A 23768-nucleotide genomic window follows, 5' to 3' on the forward strand; every position below is an offset into this window, starting at 1 on the left:
CCCCCAAACACCCTTTTTTTTTCTATGCCTTATTTTATTTTATTTTCTTTATTTATTTTTTTTTTTTTGTGAAAAAAAATACACCAACATAATTCTGCCCCAATTGAAAAAGGACGCAAGCAAGGCAAAAAAAGAAAACAAACATCCAACAAGTTTCCTGCTTTCCTTTTTCATTGATTTAATTGATTTAGTGATGACAAGGTGTGGAGTCCACCACAACAAACATTCTACAGAGAAGTCAAGCTAATTTGGCAGGTTACTATTGGGGGATGTAAAGGACCTTGTTTACACCAGGTCCTTAGAGCATTCAGTGGGTTATGGATGAACACTAACAACTCCATTTTTTAAATTAAGGAAAAACACATAATTTCATATTCAGGAGTAGTCGGGTAAATGTTAAGATTTAGGGATGAAATACCATGTTCCATCCATACCATGTTGTAGAAATTATACAACTTTCTTTTTTTTTCTTTCCATTTTTTTTTTTTTTTTTTTTTTTTTTTTTTTTTTTTTTTTTTTTTTTTTTTTTTATCATGAATCCTTTTTATCTCTCTTTTGAAAGATTCAAGAAGCATTGTACAAGTCCTTCCACTTCCAGTCTAGTGAGAATTCACATGGGAAATGTCATTTTGCTCCAAGGGAAATGTCAAGCAATATTCTATGAATTACCCGTCAATATGACAAAATTGAAGTTTTGTAACTAGCTAAACCATTTTTCACCAAAGGGATTCCAACTTGTGGTCCCGGCAATCCAACCTTCGCACATTCGAACAGAGCCTTCTTAAAAATCTGTAAAAGAGAGAAGGGGTTGTCAGTTGGACCGCTATAAGAGACAAGGTGCATGAATTGCTTCTCTCTCAAATTGGATTGTAGTATTGACTCAAAACAGATTTGAGTGCACTTTGCTTGATGAAATGAGGAACGTGTAGATAAAATTAGACCAAGCTGTTGTTTTCATATTAGTGATTTTTTGCCCTGTTTTCCAATATGGAATCATTGGCACTTGCTTGTGTTACATAATTATGGGGCCTGTGATGAAGATTGTTTTGATCTTACTTATAATGCAGTAACATGTTTTTATAATGCTTAATCTGAAGTTGTACACGAAAATGGAATTTATTATGTAACATGTTTTTGTTGTTTTCTGTGACATAAGTGAATTGCATAGGTTTCTTTTGCATCATGTTCCTTGGTATTTATTTTGTTGTCTTATATTAACTTTAAATTTACATCGTCAATGTGACAGATTTTTAATTGTTATTGATCTTGATGGTTGCATAGGCCATAGTGCATCCAATCAATTGTCAATTGAAATGTTCTATAATATGTAAGCAGAAAGTGGCAGAGCTTACTCGAGTATCAATAGATACTAACTAGATGAGATATTTCTTTTCATTTGCATTCTGCAGCGAATAAGACTAATCATAGAACAAATATGCTACCCTCGCTCAAAGTTGGCTTGAGCGAAGTTGCGACAGTTTTTATATAGGCTATATTTGTAATTTTACTTTCAAGGTTTACAGTAAGGCTGGTTTGATTGTCCAATTATTATTGTTGTTTAGTTTCAATAAAAATACTCCAAAAAAAGTTTTTTCTTCTGCTTTCCTATATTCCTAGAATTTTTTTTAAGCTTTATATAAGGGTTGTTTAATATAGTGTTAGCAAATTCAGTTGCTCTATTTTGCAGAGCCTTTTCCCTTAAAATGTATGTGAGGTTTTTGTCTAGTGGTATACAAATACTAGATATTATTACTTGACCTTACAAGCTGATATATTCTTTTTTAGCACAGAGATGAGAGTGGAGAGATTTTAGTAAGAGCAATATCTTTTTACATCTTCTATATATCTTCAATACATCTTTTTTATTTTATTTTTAATTAACCATTAAATCTGTAGTGCCCACATATCTTTTTCTAATAAATTATTGAATTTAGGTACCACAAATCCAATGATTGATCATAAAAAGAGATGTACATATAACATGTATTTTCTGGTAATTGGATAATGTAGAAAACTAGAGCAGCTTTTAGAAATGAACTTGCAAAATTTTGATATATTAAATTGACATGAACCTAGAACAAGTAGTGCTGCAATTCTTGGATTTAGCATGGATCTGATACTTTTCTCCATTTCATGGTTGGAGTTCATTATTACCTTTGCAAATTCAATGATCGGATGAAGCTCTAAAATAGGGTTATGGCAAACAGATGTGAAAATATCTGATGTGGCAATAATATTCGTGGCATTAACGGGTATGAACAGGCGGACGTTAATGCCATGTCAACATTTTTAGACGATTTTGAACGGAATGACCCAATTAAAAATCACGAATAACTAAGATTTAAAAACACATTGAATAGATTAAAATAACGCATTTACGTCCTTATAGATTTATTTCATACTTTCACCTCTTAAATTTTGGTTGTCCACTTGTCCTTGAAATCCCTCGTACCACAAATGGTGCAGCCCACAATTTGGCCCAGTCATTTGCAACATTGGGGGTGGAATTTTTTTTTTTTTTTTCCCCTAATCAATATGGGGAGAAGAAAAATGGGGAAATATAACATTAAAGGAACACAAGTAAGGTGGGCAACCCCAACAAAAGCATGTAAACAATCCAAAGATGGTGCAACAAGGAAATGATAGAGAATAGTCGAGAATGGGTCAATTACATGACCCGGCCCATCAAGAGAACAGAAGGGGCTACAGAGGCTGCTAACAGTGGGAAAGCAAAGGGTTCTAGAAGGAGCCATTTGCAAAAAGCACAGCAACTGAGCAGACACCGAAAGAGGCTGAAGTCGAGCCAAAAAGAAAGTCTCAACAGTAAAATAAAACAACACAAGAGCAGAAAAACTAAATCTAAAGAAAATTATTTAGATGGATCCGGCTTCCATGCGGTAAAGAAAATTACCGGACATCTGCTGTAGGAAAAAGCAACGGTCCAGATTCATCTTAATATATTTTAACTCAAACGACGTCGTGGAAAAAAAGGTTTTGATGAAAAACACCTTGACACCATTTCAAAGGAAGTTAAAAAAAACACATCCACGTTGCCTCCTTCCACAACTTCACTCTGTTCTCCCCTGTTCTTCACAATCTAAACAGAGGCCACCCATGAAGCTGGAGCTTCCTGCTTCACGTCCCTTGTCAATGCGGGTAAAAGATGTACGTACCACAGGTCTCTCTTCCTCCGGTAGTGGTAGCAGGGCTTGCCTTTTAATTCCTCGAACTGGTGTTAGGGTCTGGTTCAAGAAATGGGATAGCTTGGATTTGAATCCTGCTTGGCTTGGACCGGTCATGGTCAACTCCTATCTCTTGGATCTCTATGGAGACAAGTGAGATCGTGGAGTAACAAGAATTGAGAGACAATTTATTCAGACTTGGTTTGGGAGCTTAGGCCTGAGAGCCAACCACGATTGTTTGTTTCTACGTTTTTTGTGAGTTTTAAAGGATAACTAAAAGAGCTACCTTGACGCTTAGACAAGCATTGAAAGTTGTCGGCTTCTGGGTCACCGTATTTTTGCGAAGTGTACCACGCTATGAACTTGCAGACCGGGAAGAGCGTGGCGTGGCGTGGCGTGGCAATGAAGGTGGTGGAGAAAGTGAAGGTGATAAAGGTGGGCATGATGGAGCAAATCAAGAGGGAGAAATCGTGAATGTGTTTTTTTTTCCTTCCATTTGAAACGGCGTTAAGGTGTTTTTCATCGAACACTTTTCCACGACGTCGTGTCACGTGTGAGTATAAATGTTTTGAAATGAATCGGGACCGTTACTTTTTTTTTTACGGCATGGAAGCTTAACGCTTTATTAATTATGTTCTTTCTTGGCAAGAGCAACATTTGGTTCTTAATCACTATTATACCCTGTAGTTATTAGGAATATATTGTGTACTTCAAGGCCTGAAATCATTATATTATAAATTCATTTGGATTGTCAAAAAAATAGACAAAAAAAAAAAAAAAAAAAAAAAAAAAAAAAAAAAAACACGCTTAGCGTTACTGATCCACACATGTGAGGAACCTTTCTTTTGTTTTGTTAAATTGGTTCATGTAGTGTGCCCCGATGACAAACTGGTATTTGGAGTTTAAAGTGTGAATAAACACTCGTCGTGGTAAGAAAAAAAATGTCACTACCTTTATAAAAATTAACAAAATCCGAACTGAACTTGAACTGCATGAATTTGTTTGTTTCTTTTGCTTATATCATAGAATGTCTAGTCACTTTTTAAAACTTAGAGAACTATTTGTCGTAACTCCAAACAACAAATACCAATTTAACATTTTCCCCCTTAGTAGCAAATACTTTCCTTTTAATCTGCAAAGCAATTGATTATGATTAGGCTTCTTCCATGCCCCATGAGTTTGCGGGGAGGTGTTAATCAACTTCAAACAGCAGCAACAACTTCTATGACATTAGCAACTACAACCAATTCAAATTCACCAAGAAGCTAAGAGAGAAAAGGCATCAAATTCATATTTAAAAAAAAAAAAAAAAAAAAAAGAAAAAAGAAAAAAAGAAGCCCTATTCATAATATAGCTAGCACAACTTCTTAATATCTCTAAATCTAGTTTATTCATCAGCATTCCACTATTATTACCATTCACTATAGTAGAACAAATCAAAGTAAAGATTGCAATTCATAAAATGTAACAGCTTATGGTGACTAAATTAGTTCTTGGTTATGAGACAAGTAATCGGTCATTCCTGCAGGAGAAGTCAAAAATAAGGTGACCTATAAAGCAAATCTCATTGGCAGTGCCTCTTATGGTAAAGCATATGGGATCGATACTATAAAACTTTGAAGGGATAATTGCAAGATTGCCGAAACATCAGGGTAAGTGAATTTTATTTTTATTCTTTTTTTTTTCAGCAAAATAAAGAGTGAAGTGTGTGGAGTGAACTTCCACTTGTTCTTACCCTCCCCCATTTAATTTACAAACTCAATGATACTTAAATTTTGGTTTCATTGGATTATTCCAGATGACCAAAGCCATTTGATAATGGTGCTTGGAAGTGTAGCTCATCTTAAAGTAAGAGATTGGGAAGACTATCAAGAAAGTACGTATTTTTTTCCAATCATAGTTTTAACTTCCACCTTTGCCTCCACATTGTTTTGAAAGATATCTAGGCTTGCATGAGTTGGTCTTTGAGGAATACGTACTGCCAGATCGGACCAAAGTATCATATTATTCCAATAAGATTATCAATAAGCCAATTGTTTTATTTAATTAATTGGATTTGCTTTTCTGAGTAGTGATATGTTGTGGGTAGAAATTGTTGGTCTCTTACTAAAAAGGATATGGAAATAATGAAACCTTTTCTACTTGCTTCAACTGCGAGGTAAATATGCTTCTACTGGAACTGATGTTCTGTTTGAATATCATGCTAGAGATTGATTTTATTTGGAAAAATTTTTTTAAAAAGCCTCATGAACTAACAACCGTTTTTAAAATAACCTCATGAAATTATAAGTGTGTTAAACTGATACATCAAACTACTAAGGTGTGTTAAAAATGCCGTTTTTTATATTTTTTATATTCTTATTATACCCTTATTCCCTTAAAAACTAAAATAAAAAAACTAAACTAAACTATTTTTGTATACAAAAAATAAAAATAAAATAAAACCCAAGGGTGTGGATTAACACAACTATTTTTTTTTAATAAATGCAAAATTAGTCCATGTAGTTGGCTTAAACTATAAATCGCTCTCTATGGTATAAAAAATAATTCAAAAGTCTTCAGGATAGACCAAAATAATAATTTAGTCCATGTAGTCCATTTCCGTCAAAAACACTTGACGAATTCCGTTACTGTGTCATGTCAGCATCAATAGAATAAGGACACTAAGTGTCATGCCATGAATTGTTTATATTCCGTGTCAAAAGGTTGTCAATTGTCTACCTATGAAAATGATGACCTCTGCTCATTAACATTTCACATTTCTCATTTTGTGTATAATCTCATACTAATATGAAAATGCTTGCTTAGGCTATAATTTCAACATAAATTTTGGCCCTCTCACAATTATTTTCTATTATAGGAAGTTTATATTCAATTAATTCACGTGCATTGTTCCCTCAATGTGCAAATGAATACCACATTAACTGTTTGAAGAATCACCATATGGAAGACCTTATGGTGAGTATTTTTTTCCTGTTATATTTTGCAGTTCTTTTGCCACAAAAATTACTTTTTTGTTTATTTGAATTGAAAATGTTAACTAGATTTATCCACCACGAATTGCCAAAACAAAAGTTGTTTTGTCGCATGAATTGCAACAAAATCCATTCTACTTTGTAAAATTTTGTAGTTTGTGGAGATCAATAGATAGTTTCTAGACTTGCTCCTGAATGTTGATAAAAGATGGAGGGTTCTTAAATATTGGAATTGGTCTCTTTATATGAAACTAGATAGTTGCTTTCAGAGTATGTTAGTATATATACAGGTGATTTTCCATTGCATTTGAAAGAAAAAAAATGATTTACCATTATAGTAAGCATCAAGAAGATCAAATCATATGAAGTCAGTTTTGACAATGATGAGATAACTCGTTACATCATTAATTGTGCAGGGTACAACGTATGCACATTCTCACATAGTAGCAACAGATACGAATTTTCATGGACAGGTAATTAATTTCATCTATTGATGGGATGCTTCCTTTTTCTTTTTTGGATTTTGGCACCTATTCTAAATTGATGAACGTTTTAGGATTCCTTTCAATCCTTGTTGACTTGCATCGAGAACAATGTGCTTCTAGCGACTGATGAAGCTGAGTCACTATGGACAAAATTTGGTTTTATTAGACCAAGATGAGTTACATGTTCTTTCCACACTCTATTTTCAGCTTAATAAGTACATGAAACATTACCATATGGTGATCTTCCGAGGAGCAACAGTGTGGAAGTCAATCCCTGAATGTTGAATTATTGGTGCTAAGATGGAGGGAGTACCACGAAAATTTGTGAAAATGGAAAAGTGATGCAGCCCAACTTGGAAATACCCTCACGGAGGATCTTGAGTGAAGGAGGAAAGACTTCTGGAGTGGGAATTTTCGATTATGCAGGAGATTAGGTAGGCTCATTCCATTATAATTGATATAAATCAAATTAATATCATTATAAGGTAGATTAGGTGGGCTCATTTTGTTGTGCCTTTTTGGTTTTGATGATTGCAAATTGCTGTTGTGTGGCCCTTGTTTGGTATCTTATGATTCCTGTTCGTTCTTTTTTTTTTGCCCGTTGGGAGATTAAAAAATTTCATTTGCCAAGCCAAAATGTTGTATAATGGCACTACAAAAAAAAAAAAGAGGCATTTATGGACGGTTTTTAACATTTCCAGACGGTTTTGGATGAAACCGTCTAGAAATTTATAGACGGTTTCATCCAAAACCGTCTATAAATGTTATTCTTAGAGAATTTTATGGACGGTTTTTACCAAACCGTCCATAAAATTTCATTTCCAGACGGTTTCATTTAAAATCGTCTGGAAATTTTTTTTTTCATGCCATATCATCAATCCGTGTGATGTCCCCAAATTTAACCACATCCATCCAAATTTTTTCTCAACCAAAATCACAACCGCCCATTTCCTTTACAGCCAAAAAAAACATATGTATATAGAAAAATCGATCTGGCCTGAAACATCACAACCGGCCAGAAACCCTCCCACACATGGCCACCACTTCTCTTCATTTCAGCATCAACCTCAGCTCCTCCGAAACCCAAACACACGCACTCACGCAAACCCAACAAAGAAAAGAGAAAATGGCCTCGCTATCGCTATTCCTATCCCCAAATTTCTAATCCCTAATTTCCTGATACCGAACCATTTTTCTCTGTCTCTGAGACTGAAACCTCAAGAATCCGAAACCGGAAATGGCAACCACGACCACGAAGAGCGTCAATACAGGCGGAGAGGATCGAGTCCTGGCCACGGCGCAGCAGATCGTGAAGAGCCTCAATGCGCCAAATGTACCCCAGGGTCCATGCCGCACTTCCCTAGCCCACTCTTCCCGGCCGTCCGCCGCATCCCCACGCCCCTCCAAGGCCTTTCGACCTCTGTGTGTTCGTCACCGACGGGGACGGTCCCTCCTGGCTCTACCCCAACGATGGCGACGGTCCCTCTTGGGCCCTATCCCGCTGAAACCCCCAAGCAGTGGAACCGAACAAAAAAGGAACTGAACCGTCTAGAGAATTTTCATTATATAATCAATTATATTAATAAAAAGTAAAAGGGAACCGAAAAAAAAAAAGAAAAAAAAAAAAAAAAAAAAAGAGTAAATCTGGACGGTTTAGGACCAAACCGTCCATAATTTTCTGGACGGTTTGGTCCCAAACCGTCCATAATTAGTTAGGGACGGTTTGGACAAAACCGTCTGGAATTCCAGACGATTTTGTCCAAACCGTCCAGAAATTTATTTAGCGACGTTATATCCTAGACAGTTTTAAACCGTCTAGAAAAAACCGTCTGGAATTGATTCCAGACGGTTTTTTTGCATTTCTGGACGGTTTTTAAACAGTCCAGAATTTGCTTTTTTTTTTTGTAGTGTGGGCAATCTACCGTTTAGATTTATTTTCTCTCCTTTGTCATAAATTTCCAGATGGTCATTTTGTATTTATTTCCACCAGATCATCTCTTTGTCATGTTTCTTTCCCAATAATTTTATGATCAGTTGCTTGTTGTGACCCTATGAATGAGCATGATTGGTAGTTTCTTCTGCAGAGATAGGATAGCTAAAGCCACCTCCCCTAATATATAATCCCTTTTATCATTACAAACAAAAAAATTAAAGTTCCATAGTGCTTTTATAGCCTATTTAGGTTTTTTTTTTTTTTTTTTTTTTTTTGAAATGGCCTATTTAGGTATTAAAGTAACCAGAATAGATGCTGTAGTTAATTAATCATAGATTAACTATGGATTAAGATAAGTCGCATGTAATTGGTGCCACCAAATAGAAAATCCCTCTTTTCACAATGTTCAGAAAATACAAACAACACGTGATTGGGATGGCTCCCACCAAATGGCAACATACCCACAACCCCTAAAACAGCAGCAGCCACAAAGATGACATTTATATATTATTTACTTCCAAATTTGGAATCTGACGATTTCCATACAAAAGAGATCCTCAATAACTATCTCATTATATGTTTCAAAAAAATAAATAAATAAATAACTATCTCATTATAGAAACCTTCCTTCAATAGACCAAAAATTATTGAGCTATCCCAATTTACATCCAGATAGCCAATCAACAAATATTGCCTAAAAACACTAAAAATACCCGATAAACAAAATCTTACCCCAAAGATAAAACCCAATTAACAATATTAATAGGCTAATTCAGTAATCTCTCATCTATCCGTGTTAATAAAAATTGATTAATATTTTTATGTTGTGAATAAAAACTGATTTTTATAGGTTAAAATGATTAGATGAAAATTTAAAACATATATGTGATTTCCGTACGGGCCGAACATCGGCCAAAAATATCTTCTTAAAAAATTATTTTCTTGAAAACATTTTATGCTGAACAAACGGAACATTATATAAATGAAATTTATAATTTTCCACTTTAGAAATCTAAACCCATTATAGGCTTTTGTGGAAATCTAAATCTAAATCCAATTTAGGGGAAAATTAAGATTTAACAAAAAAAAAAAAAAAGGCTTCTGTTTCAAACATTATAACCAGTAATTTTCTTCAATAATAATGTCTAATATAGGGCCTGTGGTGATGGGATTGGAACGTCACGCACACATCACCATTGGCCGAAGCTCACATCAAATAGAATAAGGAGTATATTCATGATTAAGTTATGCACACTCCTACGCCCTGACTTGTAGCATTCAAAAATTCATCTTTGAATAATTCACCTTCTCTGACTGAAAATAAACAAAAAATAATAATAATTAAAAAAAATTCACATATTCTCTCAAATTACTAATAAATTTAAATAAAAATTACTATTTCAGATATGCCGCTTCTAGCTCTTTTGCTTTACATACCAAAACAGAGTGTTTTCCATGTCTCTCAGCTCAAACCTAAACTAGGTTCTAATTTATCTGTTTTACCTATTTTGCCACCTGTGAATTTGGTAGGCATCATTCAGCCTGAATCAATGGAGATTTTCACTCGTCGATCTTGGCCAAAGAACAATTGTTCCATCACTGAATTGCTTGTGCAACTTGGGAGGAGTACCACTCTCTAACACAAGCCTACCCCCACCTTGTGGACAAGGTGCTCTCAAGAGGGGAGAATTGTAAAGAGCTTTTCTGAGAAGGTTGATACGTGGCAACATAAAGAGAGAAGATTCTTACGTGGCATCATAAGGAGAGAAGGCTGATGCGTGGCATTGGAGGAGAAGAAGATAAGCTGGAGGGGCATTGATAGCTGGATAATTAGCTGTATCTAGTTATGTGTCCTAGTTGTAACTGAAGTCATTATGTTCGTTATAGTCGTTATGTTTGGTAGTTGTAACTGAATGTATTTACTGATTCAGTTGATAGGCGTAGGCATAGGAAATTGCATAAATGGGAGGAAGAGAAAGAGAGATTTATCGAATTGTTCAGATTGAACATTGGAGGGTGTGGCTCTTTGAATTGCCTATTTTCAATAGAATTTCATTCCATTTCTTCTTTTCCGATTCTCATTTTCTTCTCAAATTCTTAAGAGAACACGTGTTCTTTTACACAGTAGGATTGATAGAGAGGTTCAGTTGTTGTATCGGTTGATCAATGTGCATATGCAAAAAATATACAATCAACGCAAATCCCAGAACGAAAAAAGCAACAAGGAGAAAAATCCACCAAAGCTTAACCATAATAATAAACAATAATTGGAACCAATAAATTATGAGACATGATGTATGTACGATACAAGTTATTGTGATTATTTGACTTTTATTACTAAGATAATGAGATCTGGATCGACACAGTTGTGATATTTATCAAGATCAATTATTCTTACATTTACAAATATATATATAGTACTTGGAGTTTGCAATAAGAACATCTAAAATCAATAGGATCCATAATTAATTTGACTTATTATTGAGAGAACACACGTTGAGATTAGCTTACAATTTCTTAACTGATATTAGGAGGGGCGTTTATAATAAGAAATGACAGAATAAAGGGTTTGTGAAAAAGTGAAAAATAGAATCAAGAATGCAGCCATGAGCGATATGATCGCCCATGGGTTGCCAAAATAGTCACGCTTCAACGTTGCTCGCCATCTATTGCAAGGGCGCCTACAATATGCATTCACTTCACGGTAGAGTTCTGAGTAAAAGAAAGCCCCGACTGAAGCATCACTATAAAGCCTCTTGAAGATACTTGCTACGTCCTCAGTGCCCAAATAGAGGTTTAGAATTCCTTTGTCTTTTAGAAAATCTGCATCTTGGTCATTGTTAATAAGGTCAGCAAGGAGCTTAGCATAAGAGGTGATTTCAAAGTCTTTGCTTGGATCACATTGTTCAAATGCAATGAAATTTCTGCATGTAGATCTTGTATCCTCCCAAACTCTTAACGGTGGGATTGTCATCACTCCATCTTTGAAAGCTACATCAAGAAGCCTGTTATTTCTGTCTCCAGCTTTGAATTTAACTCCAGCTTGCACAAGTTCTATCACAGATGGAATCTGCGCCATAGACGTGATTAGGCTTCTTGGCAAAGTTTTAGGGGCTGGTGTTATTGTGGATGTTCCAATTGCTGAGTTTCGTAGGCAATCAAGTATATGATCGTGTTTGAGGTTATCACGAGGGGGCCATAAAATTTCATAAGACGAAACGACAAGATTAGGTAGGGATGTCTCTTCAGCATGTGATTTGGTTAGGTAGAACAAGCAATCAAGCACGCGCCAAGGTAGCTGATTCTCAAGTAGCATCACGTCAACTGCTAATCTCCAATTCATCCATGTCATACAGAACACCGGATCTTCAATGTCTGGTTGCACCTGCCCCATATATTTGCGGAATAATTCAAGGATAAAACAACCATCAACCACAAGCATCTCTATGAAATCTTTTTCAGGAACAAGAATTTCTTCCGCGTAACATGCACGACACTCTTGCTCAATTCTTCCAATAGCTTCTACAAAGCACTTCAAAGTAGTTCTCGTAGTTGGTGCTCGATCGAGGAGGCAATGCAAATACCATAACTTAATTTTTTCCATTGCTTGCAGCTTCTCCTTCCCGTGATGAAATGGGCCAATTGAAACTAACTCTGGCTCGAAAGCCTTTTCATTGTGCCTGCGTAGTCTATCCGGGACTCTAAATATGGAACATTTAGATGGTATTGGAGATTTTTGGCAAAGCTTTCCTTGAATCGAAGATGTCACTTCTGTTACAATATCTCTAATAGTGATGGTTGTTTGATTGCTGCTACTCGTTTTTGCCATGATTTGTTCTTTCCTATTCTTTCTTCTTGCCAATGCCAAACAATATCTTTGAGATCCTGCTTTAATAGCAAGTAAAAGGAAGAAAAGAAAAAAAGGTATGAAAGAAATTTATTTATAATTTTCCAAATTTTTTGATGGAACAAAAAAATGAAAAATAATTTTGTGTTTTAATGAATATGTTGTCTTATGAATGGTTTTTTAATGTACCAAAGTAAATAACAGGAAACAAATGACAAAAAAAAAAAAAAAAAAAAAATTAAACAAACACATGCATATAGCTTGCCTTGGGCCTTGTTGAATAATATACTTAATATTAATAACATTTATTTGAGTCTTTTATTATTCTTGTAAGTTACTAGGTGACTTGAAGATGTTGTCTTTTGGTTTTTTAAGAGTTATTTTACATACAAGTTCCATGGAAAATTATATGAGATGTAAATGAATGAAATTAATGTGAAAAAGTGAGAATTGTCATTTGTATCTTATAAATACCCATGTAAGCAAGTTATTTTCAATTAAGTTGAATAAAAGAATACAAAGTCCTCTATCAATTTATTGTCTCTCTTCTTTTTCATTCTCTCTTAGTGTGTGTGGTTTCCAATTTTCAACAGGCCTTTGATCTAATTCTAAAGCAACCAAAGATTTAGGTTTGAAGATCCAGAAAGAATGACAGTAAACACAACTTAAATCTTAAGAAAGAGAAGACACTAAGAAAGAGAAATAAAAAATAAAAACATTAAGTCTGTTTTAACAGGGAAGTAAGGCTATCGTCGGTGAAGAGGGAGGAAAGCCATGAGAGAGAGAGAGAGAGAGAGAGAGAGAGAGAGAGAGAGAAGAGCGGGCGAGCATGTGTGTTGTCCACTGGATGAACAGTAATAAAAAGAGAACAGATCAGGAAGCCCTTTATATAGAAGAAAGAGATTTAGTTCCACTTTGAAAGGGTTGTTGAGGAATAAAGGATTGATTAAGACTGCTTACATAACCTTCCTGTTGGAAGGAAAGTGATCGAATGGCAGCTTCCTAAAGTGATCGAGAAAAAGTTGGTTGGAGAAAATTGTTTGAAGCATGCTATTTGTTATCAGTGGCAGAGCTAAGATTTTGGTTAAGAGGGGGTTAATAAATTTTTCAATTTTTTTATAATTGAAAAAAAAAAATCTAAAGCTCATAAAAAATTAATTAAAAACATTAAAAAGTATAACTAACAATATATTCAATTGTCCTCGACAAGTCTCCATAACTTCCCTTAAAATCGTTGCATGATGCATTCATCACTAACAGTCTTGAATATTTATTCAAATGTATTTTTTTATAAGGTCTCTACTCTTTGTTTAAAGTTGGCTGTTCCTTTAAAAATAAAAAAATAAATAAAAGCCTCTTTGTTAGGGTCTCATCTTAATATATTTTTGTGTGAGTCTCATCTCAAAATATCTTGGGGTTAATGTAATAGTTAAGGCGAGGTTGTACATGTATCGGAACTCATTTCATTAAAGTGAGCGTTGTTGCTGAATATTTATATATATAAAAACAATATAAAAAAAAAAAAAAGAAGAGAGAGAAGAAGAAGAAGAAGAAATGGTGAGAGGGCCGCGTAAGGCGAAGTTGGCTTGTTGCTAATAATATTTAGCATTTTTCCCGTCACGTAAAAAAATTCATATAATTTAAAATTTTCAAATTTCTTTAAAATCGTAAAGAATCGTAATCCTTACACCACGTCAAACCATGTTATGGCTATGTGCCGGGCAAATAAAAACTCTTTCGCAGTATATGAACGCAGTTTTGCATCATAATATATATATAATAATAATAATTAAAAGCCATTAAATTCATCAATTCAATAAAACAGCAACGATCTGAGTTAAAAATCAAAAGGAAAAATCCCTTGAGAAAATTTACCCCTCTAAATGGTGGGTCGTGGGTGGTCGTTCGGACCGTTCAGTACGGTGGTGCTGGGCTGTTGGTGGTGTAGATGGCGGGCGTCGCTCTCATCTGCTGGTGGTGGTGTCGCTGGTGGGCGGCGGCTGCTGCTACGGGGTGGACGGCAGGCGGAGGTTATGGAGGGAGGGAGTAGCTCTTTGGTGAGAGGGAAAACTTTTGGGGTGAAACGAAAGAAAGAGTGGGTTTGTACTTCTGCAGGTCTGCAACTTATAGAGAATGGGAAATGCTGGGGTGCCCACCAGCATCCCACCAAGCCTACGTGGCTTTCAATTTTTTATTCAGTCAATTCGTTTCATTTTTCAGCTGGAAAAGTTTTACTTATTTTTTTTTTTCATTTTTTATCCCGCGTCTCTCTCTCTCCACTATTTCAAAAAGACAAAAAGCCAGAAAAAAATTGCCCTTTCAGATTTGAAAACCTTCTGTGGTCCCCCATCTCTCTTGGAGGAAAACTTCGCCGGAAAAGTTGCCATATTCACCGGAAAATCTCTCTCGCCGGACTCTCTCACTTTTCGCCGGAAAAGTGGTCCCCATCTCTCTTGGAGGAAAATTTTGCCGGAAAAGTTGTCATATTCACCGGAAAATCTCTCTCGCCGGACAGCAGTCACTTTTCGCCGGAAAAGTTGTCCATTTTCGCAGGTAAATCTCTCCCTTTTCGCCAAAAAATCTCTCCCTCGCCAGAAAGCCCTCCCTTTGTACAAAATCTCTTCCTAACCGGAAATATTCCCTCGCCGGAAAAGCTCTACTCTCTCTCTCTCTACTATTTCAAAAAGACAAAAAGCCAAAAAAAAAAATCGCCCTTTCAGAGTTGAGAACCTTCTGCGGTCCCCCATCTCTCTTGCCAGAAAAATTTCGCTGGAAAAGTTGCCATTTTTACCGGAAAATCTCTCCATTTTCCCCGGAAAAAGTCCTCATTTTTTCAGCTGGACCTCTCGTTCTCGTCGGACTCTCTTTCCCCCAAAATTCCCCCCCATTTCCGGCGCCGACCACCGTCCCCCTCCACCAAACGGCCGACAACACCCCCCTTAGACCACTGATCTCGACCCGCAATCTCCATAGATCGAACCAATTTCTCAAATCTCCACCGTCCCGCTCCCCCCGACCAAGCGCCGGCCACCAAACAAGTAATCTTTTCTCTTTCTGCTGTCCTCAACGTTCAGGGAGATTCCAAACAGGTTATTTTTTGAAACTTACTTTTTATTATTATTTAATTTTCTCTGCAATTTAAGATTTGCCTGTGAGATTAATTATTTGTGATGGCTAAGTTCTTCTGAAGCGGAATTTTTTTTTTTTTTTTTAAAAAAAGGAAGAAGGAATCTTTACTAGATTTTTGAATGTTTGGATAATATCAAATGGATTTGCATAGTGAAATTAATTGATTAGTTTCGATACAAGTTGTCCCAGTAAATTATGGTGAATTTAGAAGCCATTTATGGACTTAACTTGTCAAATTGAAATTAATTGGTTTTGATGGTTGGATTTTCAGGAGGTTGAAATTACGGAGAAAAAAGAAAATGAATGAACAAATTAAATCCCTTTTGGAGCATGTTCATGGATGAAATTTACTGTGGTTATTTCCTTCTAAAAGTGGAGGTAATGAGGAAGTTATCCTAAACGTATTGCTACGAATTCAGGTAATAAAGAATAAGATCTTCAAAGTTTAATATTTAGGAACTATTTTCAGTTGAACAAAGCTTATGATAAGGAAAAAACATGAAAAAACCTCTCCCTTCACACAGTTGTAGAGTTATTGTAATGGGATTCAAATCTAATATGTTGTTGCTTCATCTTTGCAGTCTTTATTTGGTTTATTTGATGGGCATGAAGGTGCAAAAGCTGCTGAGTTTGCGGCAGAAAACTTGGATAAGAACATAATAGATGAAGTGATGAGAAGGGGTGATGAGGAAACTGAGGAGGCAGTCAAGCAAGTTCACTAGAATAAGTACTCTGATTTTTTGAAAGAAGATGTACATAGTGGCTCGTGCTGTGTGACAGAGCTGATCAGGAAAGGGAACCTTGTTGTATCTAATGCTGGTGACTGTCATGCTGTTATGAGCAGAGGTGGTGTTGCTGAGGGACATATTGGTTGAGGAAATTTTCATTCTTTGTACGTCCTGTTCATAAGTGATTTTGATCACAAATTGGATGAAGAGATATAATAGTGGTGGTGGTGGAAGGTGATTTTTTTTATTATTTAGAGTAGCCTGATTATTTATTGTAGATATTTGACATAATTCTGGAGATTTTTACAATCATAGCTAAAGGAGATTCAAAACAGTCAGATACTTGTATTATTCTTTATTTATACACACCTCCAATAACCCTTCATATATTTCAGTTTATTCTTTTAGAATATTTGTACCTTTCTTCTACCTTCTATTGGCTAGTTTCTGCTTAACATATGCACTAACTATCGACTGGTGCTAAGAATAGCCAAGGGTGATTTTGTTTTGACTACCAAGAAGTTAAAAAGCAAGTGCATTTTTGTAAAGTTTTATAACAAAGTCATACACTTTAATTGAACTACTCCCAATTGCTCTAATTGAATTCGGAAATCATTTTAATTTATTTAAATAATTATCCACAAGTATGCGTTTGAAATTGCTTTGTGATTGGAAGTGTTCTAACACTAAAATTTCAAACAAAATGTAAATGCCTAAATTCAAATTGCATCTTTGGAAATTTTAATAGCAACACTAAAATTTCAAGCAAAATGTACATGCCCAAATCCAAAATATGCATCACATACAAGATGGCATTAAAACTCTCACCCGTGGAATGATTCAAATCAAACTAATTACAAAAAAAACTCCATTACTTAGCCATCAAAATATACACAAAAATGTCAAACAAAATGTACATGCCCAAATCCAAAATATGTATCACATACAAGTTGACATTGAAACTCTTAGACAACCGTTTCACCTGTGGAATGGTTCAAATCAAACTAATTACAAAAGAAACTCCACTACTTAGCCATCAAAATATACAATAAAATTTCAAACAAAATATACATGCCCAACTCCAAAATATGTATCACATACAAGATGGCATTGAAACTCTCAGACAACCGTTTCACCTGTGTAATGGTTCAAATCAAACTAATTACAAAAGAACTCCACTACTTAGCCATCAACACTTTCATATTACGTTTTCAATGCCCCCACGAGAATTTAACTCTACAAAAAGTTAATCATCTAGAGAATAACTTAAATATGTTACAATCAAAAAAATTACATGACCATGATAGTAAGCATATTTCACAAAATTACATAACCTGACCATAATAGGAATACAAATATAATAACTTTGGAACTATTTAGAGGTCATGATCATGGAATTGATGACATTAATCAAAAAATGAATATTTGAAAGCTCAACACCAGCTTGTAAGGGCAACGTGCTTTGATGGCTGAGAATGTTATAGACTTGAAATAAGATGGGTTGCACATGCAATGCAATCGTTGAATCGGTTGGAATTATTGCATTGGTCACAACTGTCATCCAAGCAAGTTTTTGGGATGGATTGTTGTTGATATCACAAGCTAATTGCCACAGAAGGTAAAGCAGTACTCCTTGGCTTAGAGGAAGAGGAACTACAGACAATATCCATTGTAGATCAACCTGAAAAGAAAGTTTTCATTACATTAGTCACATGCGTATATTCAAATGTCTTCATAAAAAAATAAAAAATAAAAAATAAAAAATAAAAACCATAAATTTTCACATATTGTGAACATAGCCAAGACACAATGGACAAATCACCTGTGAACATAGCCAAGACACAATGGACAAATCACATTTTGAAAGGGCTATGTGGAAAGCTTGTTCAAAATTGTGCTCATGTACCAATTTTAATAACTCCCTTGTTACATCAACGGCCACCTCAACCTAATACACAAATGAGACAACCCAAAGTTTTGAAAAGATTTTAAAAATGGTATCAAGTAAATTGTCATATTTGTTCACATATTAATGAAAATACCTGAGTACGAACTAAATGACCGTGTTGATCATCAATTACTGAAGGCAGTGGAGTTTGACTTCTGTTTACTTGATCTTGCTTTGCTTTTTTTGAGATCTACAAATAAAAAATGGTTAGGTTCATGTGTTTCAAACAAAATGCAAGATAAACCTAGGCATGTGTGTGTTCCAAAATTATGGGAAAAGAAAAAATGAATGAACCTGTTTTTTGCGTCTACTTGTTTTGGCATTGTTATCACTTGTTGGCTCATTTGTTACTTGTGACTTCTTCTTCACCGCTTGTTCAACTGCTGGCACCATTCTGCTAAACCGTGGTCTCCCTTTACGTGCAACCTTAACAGGACTAAGCAAAATATTACTTTGCAACGTCGAATCTTCATTACTTTGAACGACCTCATTGCAGCTAGAAGATGCAATTGAAATGAGACTTAATTTACGGCATTCCTCTTTTAAAACATCAATTCCTTTCATTGCCGTAGTGAAAATGTGCTTGCTTTTTTATCCAAGTGATGCCAATTCATCTAAATTCTTGGACAAGTTGTTATATCTTTCATCATCAGAGTTACCACCAAAATTGTCGTAACTACTCTTAAACAATGTGTATTTTCGCCTTAGATCCTTCCTCCATCTCGGAAGAAAAAATCTTGGTGCCAATGTTTCAACTTTTTTTGACAATAGCACAGAAATGGCATGCCTACACAAAATACCTCTTGTTTCAAACAATGCACAAGTGCACTTCACTTCTACCTCCTCTTCATTTTCTTCATTGTAGTAAACGCAATGTGATACGTCTTTCATATTTCTATTAATGACACCAACTTCAATCACTTGAAAGGTAGAAATTGCACCTTCATATGTAAGACAAGAGTTATTACAACCCACAACTTTCATAAACTCCCCCTGAATTTCTTTGAACTTTGCATTGATGTACACATCTTGAAATTTCGCCTCTAAAGGATAGGGAGAAAAACATGGAATCATGCGATTAAACGAATCGAAATCAGCTTTTTTCTCTTTCTCAACCATTCTCTTCAAACCATTATCAAATTGATCAACGAATTCCTTCAATGTAGTTCGTGAGTGCACATAACCATCAAAAAAAGCATTCATACTTTCACTCCGTTGCGTAGTATTCATTCCGGCCCAAAATGTATCTTTCATATATGCCGGCACCCAAAAAGTCCTCTCATTATATAACCCATTAAGCCATGCATTTTCCTGAAGTTTATAAGTCTCAAGTAGACTTTTCCAATTTTCTTCGAATTCATCACAACTTTGAGAATCATACAAACAAACATTAAATGCACTCTTAATGCCATTGAATTGAGCATGTGCTGCAAACTTTTCTGGTAGTTTTCTCGTAATGTGCCACGAACAATATTTATGTCTAGTTCTCTCAGCAAAAACTATAGCAATTGCATTTTTCATTGCCCTATCTTGATCTGTTATAATTGCACTTGGAGCTTTGTCATTCATGCACTCTAACCAAGAACTAAACAACCAAACAAATGTTTCAATATTCTCATTTGATATTAACCCTGCCCCCAAAAGTATTGACTGACCATGATGATTCACACCTACGAAAGGAGCAAATGGCATGTCATATCTATTGGTCAAATAGGTCGTGTCAAACGTAATAACGTCCCCAAAGAATTCATATGCTGCCCTACTTCGTGCATGTGCCCAAAATACATTTCGCAACCTACTATCATCATCCACATCCATCACATAATAGAACCCATCATTTTGCTTTTGCATTCTACTGAAATAATCACGAAGTGCTTGAGCAGCTCCTTTGCCAAGACGAAGCTCTCTTGCCTTTTCAATATAATTCCTACAATCTTTCTCTCCAAAAGTAAGTTGCTCATACCCCCCTTTTTCAACAACTAAGGAATTAAAATTCTTATTCAAACGTATTCCGGCCCGATCATTTAGCTCAAGCCTTCTTTTCACCGCAGCATCTATATTCTTATAACATCTAAAAAACCTTGATTTTTCTGGGCTTAAACAATGATTATGCGCCACCACAACATAACTCAAAAACCACTTTCCATCAGCACACAAGGTCGCACAAATCCTGGCTTTACATTGCGTTCTAATTATTTTTGGAACTGCCTTTGTACAATCACCTTTGCCTTTTTTTGGTTTGCCTTGGCGAATACATGTAAGGGTTATGTACTTGGGACTTCCATCTTTCCCCTTTTTTCCAGTTCTTTTTACCACACCAAAACCAACTTGCCGACCATACTTCCTATAATAGTCTTCCACTTCTTCCAACGAATCAAACATCATTGATTCTTTAGGTTCTTCAACTTTATCATTCTCATCTATCATCTTGTATTGTGGCTCATTATCCTCCTTATCATCCAACTCTAAATCACATATTGCAAAAAAAAAAAAAAAAAATCAACTCAAATCAAATCAAATCAATAATATAGAGTTCAGATAAATAATGCAAAAGTTAAAAGCCTAACCAAATTCAGGTCCATCTTCGTCGGTTGAATCGTCATCATTTGAAACATCTATCATCTTGTATTGTGACTCATTATCCTCATCATCCAACTCTAAATCACATATTACAAAAAAAAAAAAAAAAACAAAAAAAAAAAAAAAAAAAAAAAAAAAAAAAAAACAAAAATCAAATCAAATCAAGTCAAATCAAATCAATAATATACAATTCAGATAAATAATGCAAAAGTTAAAAGCCTAACCAAATTCAGGTCCTTCGTTGGTTGAATCGTCCATTTAAGAGAACAGAATGTGGCCTAGAATTAAGAGTGAAATAATAATAAGATAATATAATGCCAAGAGGCAAAGCGATATATCCCAAGTTTCATGTCAATGTTGCACAAGTATAAAATTAATGAGTATTCTACATGTTCACATAAATTATTAAATAACTATAGTATTTCCAAGTTTATAAATTACTCGACATGCTAATCACATATCTATTAATTTTGAAAGAGAGTTTAAGAACTAACAAACATAACTAACATAAAAGATGGGGTTGTAATGTAGGGAGGGATTATATTTATATTACGAGGAGTCAACAAACAAACACAAACACATGCACAAAAAGGAGAGGCTATGGAAAAAGCCCCCATAAGAGTTCATGAGTAAATAATGGGACTATTAATAAACTAAATTCACTATGAAGAGATTCAAAAATTTACAAAGTACTGTGTAAACAATGGGGACAATACTGTAAGTTACACATCACTATGAAGGGAGGGTTCCAAAAGCCAGGGGCATTACCCTCTCCGGCAAAAAAAAAAAATTAAGTATAAATAGGCCTGTTTCGGGGAGTCCAAGAACAAGCAAATAAATCGGGCTCTAAAAACATGTTAAAGCATCGATCTCAAAAGCTTACACTCAAAAATTGGGTCAACAATATATATCAAGCACCTACTCATTTACCTCCCTTTCCCCCCTAACGGCAAGCCTGCTGATTAATTGAAGACACAGGCCTTGCACATGCAGAAGAAGAAAAAAAAAAATCAAATGAGTGTTCTAGGATAACTGAACTTCACAAACAAGACTCCAATAATACATTAGCTCTACTATCTACCTTGAAAGCCAAATTTTTGAATCTCATCTAAATATGACTACCTATCTCTCACTCCCTTTTTCCTTATAAGTGATGTTATTAATGAAAAAAATGAGCACCTGCCGAGAGTGGAGCTTTTCTGGCGAGAGAAATATTTCCGGCGAGGGAATATTTCCGGTTAGGAAGAGATTTTATACAAAGCGAGAGATTTTTTGGCGAAAAGGGAGAGATTTACCTGCGAAAATGGACAACTTTTCCGGCGAAAAGTGACTGCTGTCCGGCGAGAGAGATTTTCCGGTGAATATGACAACTTTTCCGGCAAAATTTTCCTCCAAGAGAGATGGGGACCACTTTTCCGGCGAAAAGTGAGAGAGTCCGGCGAGAGAGATTTTCCGGTGAATATGGCAACTTTTCCGGCGAAGTTTTCCTCCAAGAGAGATGGGGGACCACAGAAGGTTCTCAAATCTGAAAGGGCAATTTTTTTCTAGCTTTTTGTCTTTTTGAAATAGTGGAGAGAGAGAGACGCGGGATAAAAAATGAAAAAAAAAAAAATAAGTAAAACTTTTCCAGCTGAAAAATGAAACGAATTGACTGAATAAAAAATTGAAAGCCACGTAGGCTTGGTGGGATGCTGGTGGGCACCCCAGCATTTCCCATAGAGAATAATGGCGTCCAGAATTTTTTTTGTCTTTTGAATTTTTATCAACAAAAGTCAATCTTCTATGGATTTCAATCACGTCAGCCAGCCATCTCTCTCCTGACATTTCACTGCAACACGAAACAGAGAAATGAAAGACCGCCCTGTCCGTTGTTTAATAATTAAAAAATGTATTTTATTAAAAAATAAAAAATAGATAAAAGATAAATAAAAAAATATATACTTTTTTTAATTATTAAATAACGGACTGGGACAATTTTTTAACAGACATGGGCTCCAGGTCTGGAACCATTTCTCCTGAAAAATCTTCCGGAGCGGTAGCATTTCCCGGTGTGCACTTTTTCTTTTGAGAAATGATTCTGCACTCATTTCTCACGATAACTACACAACAGTTGATGTGAAAATGTTATTTTATTTTTTCAATTTCATTTCCCCTCCAACGCAGCCCCCTTCTCTATTTCTCTCTCAAATTTCTCCTCCGTACAGTCCCCGTCCCTTGCGGTGTCCGGCGTCCCGCTCTGGCAGATTTTCTGTAACACCCAAGGAAAAGCGCTAGCTACATCTGCGCTATAACCCCAAAAGTACTAGTCAATTTGAAGCTTTCCCTAGAATCACTTATAAAGTCCAGTTTCACTTAGTAACTAGGCAATGTGGGACTTAGCACCCATGAATATCTTTATAAACTACTAATTTTATGTGAACTATTCACCTAGTAATGCCAGGTCATATGGTACTGGAGCACATGACCTTGCGTTACTAGGTGGCTCTGATGCCATTTGTAACGATCCAAGGAAAAGCGATTGCTACATCTGCGCTATCACCCCAAAAGGGCTAGTCAATTTGAAGCTTTCCTTAGAATCACTTATAAAGCCCAGTTTCACCTAGTAATTAGGCAATGTGGGACTTAGCACCCATGAGTATCTTTATAAACTACTAACTCTATGTAAACTATTCATCTCTTCCCAATATGGGACCGGAGTGTTACATTTTCTCTCTCTCTCTCTCTCTCTCTCTCTCCGGCAGATTACCCCCTCCAACACAGCCCCCACTCCCTCTCTTTGAAATTTTCTATTCTCCGGCTCTGCATCAACTGTACGTATCTCAGGTAGTCCCCATCCTTCTCGACGGCTTCTCTCTTAGCAGTAGGCCTCCTCCGTCGTCCGGCGTCCTCTCTCCGGTAGATTTGGCGGCCGGATCTGTCTCCGGCGACACTAAAAAAACAAGTTCTTTCTCTCTGTGTGGC

At 35.6% G+C, this 23768-nt stretch overlaps 2 protein-coding genes and 1 long non-coding RNA gene across 5 annotated transcripts; 1 reads left to right on the top strand and 2 right to left on the bottom strand.

Moving 5' to 3' along the window:
• Window positions 1-11019: 11019 nt before the first annotated feature.
• On the bottom strand, window positions 11020-14553 carry LOC133880688 (UPF0481 protein At3g47200-like). 2 transcript variants are annotated; one of them, XM_062319680.1, is made up of 2 exons: window positions 14298-14553; window positions 11020-12463 (listed from the first exon to the last, which is right to left on the bottom strand). In XM_062319680.1, exon 2 carries the CDS (start codon window positions 12402-12404, stop codon window positions 11103-11105), a length of 1302 nt encoding a protein of 433 aa, XP_062175664.1. In that variant the 5' UTR covers window positions 12405-12463; window positions 14298-14553; the 3' UTR covers window positions 11020-11102. The 2 variants fall into 2 exon arrangements, with proteins under 2 accessions (XP_062175664.1, XP_062175663.1); XM_062319679.1 differs by having other exon boundaries at window positions 11020-12460; window positions 14298-14552.
• A 164-nt stretch (window positions 14554-14717) lies between these two features.
• Window positions 14718-16613, top strand: LOC133880204 (uncharacterized). Its single transcript, XR_009902211.1, has 3 exons — window positions 14718-15511; window positions 15823-15970; window positions 16133-16613. It is a non-coding gene; the product is annotated as an uncharacterized LOC133880204 (long non-coding RNA).
• Window positions 16614-17307: 694 nt separating this feature from the next.
• On the bottom strand, window positions 17308-22400 carry LOC133880333 (protein FAR1-RELATED SEQUENCE 5-like). Of its 2 annotated transcripts, XM_062319285.1 has the most exons (8): window positions 22103-22400; window positions 21738-21787; window positions 21032-21085; window positions 20795-20884; window positions 18522-20692; window positions 18322-18417; window positions 18102-18227; window positions 17308-17960 (listed from the first exon to the last, which is right to left on the bottom strand). In XM_062319285.1, the coding sequence occupies exons 3-5, from the start codon at window positions 21063-21065 to the stop codon at window positions 18819-18821; spliced, it is 1998 nt and encodes a 665-aa protein (XP_062175269.1). In that variant the 5' UTR covers window positions 21066-21085; window positions 21738-21787; window positions 22103-22400; the 3' UTR covers window positions 17308-17960; window positions 18102-18227; window positions 18322-18417; window positions 18522-18818. The 2 variants fall into 2 exon arrangements, with proteins under 2 accessions (XP_062175269.1, XP_062175270.1); XM_062319286.1 differs by lacking the exon at window positions 21738-21787.
• Window positions 22401-23768: the final 1368 nt, after the last annotated feature.

Source organism: Alnus glutinosa, chromosome 10 (genome assembly GCF_958979055.1).
Source record: "Alnus glutinosa chromosome 10, dhAlnGlut1.1, whole genome shotgun sequence".
NCBI lineage: Eukaryota > Viridiplantae > Streptophyta > Magnoliopsida > Fagales > Betulaceae > Alnus > Alnus glutinosa.